At 51.9% G+C, this 7,034-nt stretch overlaps 1 protein-coding gene across 1 annotated transcript; it reads left to right on the top strand.

Annotated features, from left to right (window-relative positions):
• Nucleotides 1-226: 226 nt before the first annotated feature.
• Nucleotides 227-1,299, top strand: LOC149335502 (kelch domain-containing protein 3-like). The gene is made up of 2 exons (XM_089553944.1): nt 227-560; nt 839-1,299. The coding sequence occupies exons 1-2, from the start codon at nt 227-229 to the stop codon at nt 1,297-1,299; spliced, it is 795 nt and encodes a 264-aa protein (XP_089410070.1).
• The last annotated feature ends 5,735 nt before the right edge of the window (nt 1,300-7,034 follow it).

The following is a 7,034-nucleotide window of genomic DNA, read 5'->3' as shown; positions in this document are numbered from 1 at the left end:
TTTCATGCGATGTTTCGTTTCTAGGTTAAGACGCATGCGTGGAATTCCGCGGAATAGTATTTAAGTATGAGGTTTTCTATTAAAAACGACAGTTCTTCGTTGCGCGCGAGTACGTGAGCTACTTTCAGACCGAGACACACTTCAGATTTACGCTGAGTACTCACGTGCTTTAAGGTACAAGAAAAGATCTGGACCCCTTTTAACGGTGAATATTTGTTTCCTCGTAATGTGGACGCTGAAATTGAAAGGCGTTCCGACTGCTGTCAACGACCAGGCTGTCGCTATTAATGGCAAGATATACTCTTTCGACATCAGGAGCTCTGAACAGAACTTCGTCGACGTGCACATTTTCTGCCCACTGCGCTACCGCTGGTACCTTGAGAGGACGCAGCCGCTACCCCGCGATAGGCCGGTGCAGTTTTTAGACTTAAAGGTTGTAGCCTTCGGCGACTGTGCGTACGTGTGCGCTCTTCGGGGATTGGGCCAGCGACTGGCTTCCCACGACAACCTGTACCGCTTCGACACCAACACAATGACGTGGAGCCGTCCTCAGGTGTGCGGTGATGAGCCGAGCTATCTAAGCAGCGTTGCGTGCGTGGTGCGGAACCGAATGTACTGTACATCATCGGCAACCTAGAGGAAGGTACGTTGCACTTCCTTGACCTGGATTCCTACGAGTGGCATCGAGTTCACACAACTGGAGACGTTCCAGCGTGCCCGCCTGTTAATTCGGGCTGCGCCATTGGTAGCCGGATTTATGTTTATGGAAGCACGCCTGGCAGCAACACAGTGCATTACCTGGACACTGTGAACTTGACCTGGGTGCGCCCGCATGTAGAAGGCGTAGCCCCAACGCTGCTCTTCAGTCATAGCGTCTTCGCGTACAACGGAGAGATGTACATCTTTGGAGGTTACAACACAGAGCAGCGCACACTCGTTGCCAACCTTCACAAGTACGACCCAGGGAAGTCTCGCTGGACGCAAGTGAGGCCTAGGCGGTCGGGCCCTTGTGCCAGAGTGCTCCAGGCCTGCTGTGTGATGGGGGACCGGGCGTTTCTGTTTCGTGGCCGCACAACGACGAGCATCAGAGAAGGTCACTCGCCTCCACGAGATCGGCAGCTCGTCGCGGCCTACCACTTCGCCCAAGTGCCAGTGAATGATCTGCACGCGCTAGACTTTGCACCCACATTGGAGACGTTGTGCCTTGCGGCGGTCATAGATGCCCATTTAGAGATCGGCGTCGTGGCGCCGACCGTAATGGAGACATATAATGCCATGACAGGTGAAGGCAACAGATGAACCCTGTCGGACTCTACGAGCAGGCATTGCGACTGTGTTTGACAAACCCTATTAGAGGGTGCCTCGGTAAGATGGATATCATGTAGGAATAAAACTTCTGTTTACCTGTCTAGCCACAAAAGGCCTATTTTAGTTCTTTATTGACCAAGCTTGTTGCTTTTTTATTTGCTTAGCGGACGTTATTAAATCGAGAGCATTATATGACTCTGTTGCGTCAGCAGAATGTGTCCATAATTACACCCGCACGTTTACATCATTCTCTTAAAATAAATGTGCGAAAGTGTGATTGTGACAGATAGTGTGTGATAAAAGCCGGGGCCCAGTGTGTCAGCACACCTTTTCTTTTACTGACAGTCAAGGATAACGATTTCCTCGAAAGCTGTTTATTATGTCACAGCTTTGGGTTCTTGTAGTGTCTTTGCCTTTCGGTTATACCTTTTTTTTTTGCTCCTTTTGGCTTAAACTGCCCCGTGCCCGTTGTTATGCTGAGCACTTATAAATCAGCTTTCGCTCTATTCTCTTATTCTTCTAAGGAATGCTTTCGTTTTATCTTTTTTCCTGTATGATACTGCTAGCTTTTACTTTTGATTTCACGTTTTTTTTTTTAACTGCTCTGGATAGCGGCTTTCATTTTGTGCCCTTTGCCGTTGTTGTCTTGTTTTCTACTGGTCCTAGTTTCGGCTCACTGGGCCTGCTGCGTGTTGAATTCTTGATCTACACGTGCTAAAAGTTTGATAAGGCTATTGATCGATAGTGTTTTGATACGAAGATTGCCTTACGTGCTGTTCCTCTTTCTGGTGTCACGTGGGTTCTGTCTCACATTTAAAAAGATGCTCATTGCTCGGAATAAATTTGGATGTTCGGCTCCTATCCTGTTAACTTTAGTGTTCGTCCTCATCTTTTCGGCTGCTTTCATTTGCCATGCAAGAAGACCAACAAGAAGAAACCACAACTTCAGCAGATATAAGTATAAGCCGCGATTCTGTAGCGCTGACTGCGTACGAGATTAGGCTTTTTATCAATTTGAAAGCCTTTAGCAAAAATGGGCCTGCTTCTTTTGATGTGTTTTTATATTATGTTTGTTTTCAGGGTTATCACGCATGCGTTATTTGCGGCGGGATAGTATTTAACTATGAAGTTTTGTATAAGAACGCAAGTTTTTACTTTCTTTGTCACGTCTGTCACCGTCTTGGAAAGTCATACCTACCTCAGAACTATAATGTGTACGCTCTTGCTTTCAGCCATAAAACAGGGGCCCAGATCCAGTCTTACAATGAATATCTGTCTGTCCGAAATGTGGACATTAAAGCTAAAAGATGCTCCAATAGCAGTCAAGATCCAGTCTGGGAGTCAATATTTGTGTTTCCGAAATGTCGACGTTTTAGCTGAAAGATGCTCCATGAACTGTCAACAGCCATGCTGTCGCTATTATGGGGAAGATCTACTCCTTCGACGTCAGCTACGCAGAACGACACTTCACCGACCTGCACATTTTCTACCCTGCATACTCCAGTTGGGACATTCTGAGGATGAAGCCACTATCCGGCGGTAGACCAATGATGTTTTTAGACTTGAACGTAGTACGCTACGGTGACTGTGATTACCTGTGCGGTGGCTGGGGAGCCCGGAAACCTGACTCGGACGGCAGCCTTTACCAACACAAAGCATAGAGCTGTCCTGAGGTGTGCGATTATTAGCCGAGGATTCTGTCATTCTGCGTTTGGGTGGGGCATCGCATGTTCAACATTAGTAGGCAACCGCTGGGTTCCGTGCAGCATATCTACCTCGTTCATCTGCATACCTACAAGTGGTATCGAGATCAAACAACTGGAAACGCTCCAATATGTCAGCATTTAGACTCAGCCCGTGCCATTGGTAACCGTATTTACGCTTGGGGTAGCAGCCCTACAACAACTCTGTGTTTTACCTGGGCACAGACAACTCGACCTGACAACTCTACAGGGCATTCCTGTTTCGTGGCCATTCTTCGAAACGTATCCCAGTTGGTAAGTTCCCTCCAGGAGATCGACAGCTTCCCTTGCCTCAGAAGAGTTGGCGGATCTGCACGTTCTAGACTGCGCCCACATTGGAGACGCTGTGCCTTGTTGCGCTCAGAGATGCCTCTGTGGCGTGAACACCACAGCTCACACCCCTGGTTGGCCTCGGGCTGACGTTGCAACTGTTTGCAACAAAGCATCTTAGACGGTGCCAGAGCAGTTGGACATCATGTGTCAGTCAAACGTTTGCTCCTCAGCCCACATACGAAATGGCCTATTTTAGTTCTTGATTGAACAGGTTTGTTCCCTTTTTTTAGGAGCGCAGCTCTCAGGCGCCCGGTTCTGCGTTTCGCGGTGTTGCCGTCACCGTTGGCCGTTGTAACCTGGAGAGGGCAAAAGCGCGACCTCCTCCCCTCCTTAGCCATTAAAACAAAAAAAAAACAGAGCCGCTCGGACGGCTCTCGCCGGCGCGCGTGGAAAAACGGGGGAAGAGGAACCCCTGGAGAGCGACTAGCCTTCTGTGTGTGGCTTCCCCCTCTCCCACCGTTCGCGGACTCGGCGCGCGGGAGGATTGCCGTCGATTGTTCTATATTGTCACGGCCAGAGGAGCCGTGAAGGTAGACGTCGGGGAGGACCCAAGACCGGGAGCCTTCTTTTTAATTATCGAGCCAGCTTCCACGACACAGAACAGAACAGCGCGCCACGAGAGCCCACCGCCGCTTCGTCGTCGTCTTCGACTCAGCGCGGAGGCCGCGCGGCGCGCTAGGCGCGTGGCATTATTCCCCCCCGCGAAAGCAAACATCGTCTCGATGTGGAATGGGATATGTACAGTGAGGGGAGGACTGGGGGTGAGGTGAACTATACAGTGCGCGCTAGATGACATGCAGGGGAGGAAAGTTCACACGTGGGGTAAGGGGAAAAGGTACGAAACAGCGTGAACACAGCGCTCAGTCACGCGAAAAGTACGGCTTTAAGCGCACTACATGCACGATTTCAGGCCGTTGACGCTGAGGGCCGACGACCACAGTTCCATGGGGGACAACTTCGTAGTTGACGCTGTTCAGGCGGCGCAGGACCTTGTACAGGCCAAAATACCTGTTTAAAAGCTTTTCGCACAATCCCTTGCGGCGCACTGGTGTCCACACCCACACGTGGTCAACCGGCTCGTAGTGCACGTCCCTGTGCCGAAGGTTATAGTGTCGGGCATCGGCGCATTGCTGGGCCTTGATGTGCAAGCGGGCCAGCTGACGGGCCTGCTCTGCTTGCTCCACGAAGTGGCCAGCTTCAGGGGGAAGCTCTGCGTCGCCGTACGGCAGCATGGCGTCTAGCATCATGCGGACCTCTCTGCCATACACGAGACGGAACGGGGTGAACTGGGTGGTTTCCTTCGTCGCGGTATTATATGCGAAGGTGACGTACGGCAAGACCTCATCCCAGGTTTTGTGTTCAACGTCGACGTACATCGAGATCATGTCCGCCAATGTTTTGTTGAGCCGTTCCGTTAGACCATTTGTTTGGGGATGATACGCTGTTGTTTGTCGATGAGCAGTATGGCTAAGCGCTAAGATGTCACGTAGGACTCGGGCTGTAAACGCCTTGCCTCGGTCAGTAATAATGGCCGATGGGGCGCCGTGTCTAAGCACGATGTCGTGCATAAAGAAGTGGGCAACTTCGGCGGCAGTACCTCGCGCAAGGGCCTTCGTTTCAGCGTAGCGGGTCAAGTAGTCTGTGGCGACTACGATCCACTTGTGGCCGGAAGACGAGAGAGGAAATGGCCCCAGAAGGTCCATGCCAACTTTGTCGAATGGTATTTGTGGCGGCTCGATGCACTGAAGCAGCCCAGGAGGCTTGAGCGCGGGTTTTTTTCGCCGCTGGCATTGCCGGCATGTCCGGACATAATGCTTGACACTTGAAGTTAGGTTGGGCCAGTAATAGTTCTGCCGGATTCGGGATAAGGTGCGGGTAACTCCAAGGTGGCCGGAAGTCGGTTCATCATGGCAGGCAAGGAGGACTTCATCCCGCAGATCAGACGGTATGACGAGCAGGTAAGTTGTCGGACTTGAAGTAGAGTTCTTTTTATAAAGCACCCCTCTCCGCAGGCAGAACGACGATAGTCCACGAGCAAGGTTTCGTGGTATTTCAGGGCACCCACCTTCGAGATGTTCGATGAGCAGACGGAGCTCGGCGTCGGCACGCTGTCTGGAAACGAGCTCAGATGTGCTGACCGCTCCAAGGAAGCTATCATCGTCGGTGGTGTCTTGCGGAGGAGGTTCGACGGGAGCACGTGACAAGGTATCAGCGTCGGTGTGTTTCCGGCCTGACTTGTAGGTGACGGTGAAATCGAATTCCTGCAGGCGTAATGCCCAACGCGCTAGGCGGCCGCAAGGGTCCTTTAAATTTTTCAGCCAGCACAGCGAGTGGTGGTCGGTGACGATACGAAACGGTCTGCCATAGAGGTATGGGCGGAACTTGGCGGCCCAGACTACCGCTAAACATTCTTTTTCCGTGGTAGAGTAGTTCAACTCAGCACGCGACAGTGCGCGGCTGGCGTAGGCAATTACTTTGTCGACACCGTTTTGCCGCTGAACTAGAACGGCGCCAAGACCGACGTTGCTCGCATCCGTGTGCACCTCCGTGTCGGCGTCTTCGTCGAAATGTGCCAGGATGGGCGGTGATTGGAGTAGGCGTCGTAACTCGTCGAAGGCAGTCTGCTGTTCGTTGCCCCAGGAAAGTGACGTGTCATCACGGGTTAGGAGCGTCAGAGGGCTGGCGAGCTGGGCGAAGTTTCTAATGAAGCGGCGATAATAGGAGCACAGGCCCAGAAAACGACGGACAGCTTTTTTGTGGGAGGGGACCGGAAAGGCAGCAACGGCAGCAAGCTTCTCTGGGTCAGCGCGGATTCCGTCAGCACTAATGACGTGCCCGAGGAACTTCAATTCGGTGAACCCAAAGTGGCATTTTTCTGGTTTGAGGGAGAGGTTGGCGGATCGAACGGCTTTGAGGACAGTCCTGAGGCGGTGCAGATGTTCCGTGAACGTTGCGGAAAAAATGATGACATCGTCAAGATAAACAAGACAGGTCTGCCACTTCAAACCGGTGAGAACGGTGTCCATCATTCTTTGGAACGTGGCAGGAGCACAGCAGAGTCCGAATGGGAGGACGCGAAATTCATACAGCCCGTCCGGTGTAATGAAGGCGGTTTTCTCACGGTCCCTCTCATCAACTTCTATCTGCCAATAACCACTTCTGAGGTCGACCGAAGAGAAGTACTTGGCTTGACGAAATCGGTCGAGTGAGTCGTCGATACGCGGGAGCGGGTACACGTCTTTCTTGGTCACACTGTTCAGCTTCCTGTAGTCGACGCAGAACCGTAGTGTCCCGTCTTTCTTTTTTACGAGGACGACAGGAGACGACCACGGACTGCTTGACGGTTGGATGACGCCGTCTGTGAGCATCTCTTCGACCTGTGTTTGAATAGCATCTCGCTCACGAGGGGACACACGATAGGGCTGCTGATGGATGGGTCGGGCTCCTTCATGCGTGATAATGCGGTGTTTAACTATCGACGTTTGGCGCACTTTGGACGACGACGTGAAACACGCACTAAACTCCCGCAAGAGGTCCTGGAGTTGCCTCTTTTCAGTGGGTGGAAGGCCAGGATTTATGTCTACGCTGGTGACCGCTTCGGCGTCAGCTCCAGGTGTGTCCTCCGCACAAGCAAAGCATTCGGCCACTTCC

Source organism: Amblyomma mixtum, chromosome 7 (assembly GCF_055824585.1).
Source record: "Amblyomma mixtum isolate Tamu chromosome 7, ASM5582458v1, whole genome shotgun sequence".
Lineage (NCBI taxonomy): Eukaryota > Metazoa > Arthropoda > Arachnida > Ixodida > Ixodidae > Amblyomma > Amblyomma mixtum.
This window is presented reverse-complemented; position numbering and strand designations above follow the sequence as displayed.

Coding starts and splice junctions, on each gene's coding strand:
- LOC149335502 (XM_089553944.1), top strand. CDS start 227: ATGTGGACGCTGAAATTGAAAGGCGTTCCGACTGCTGTCAACGACCAG. Junction 561..838: donor GAGCCGTCCTCAGGTGTGCG/GTGATGAGCCGA, acceptor GCCCGCATGTAG/AAGGCGTAGCCCCAACGCTG.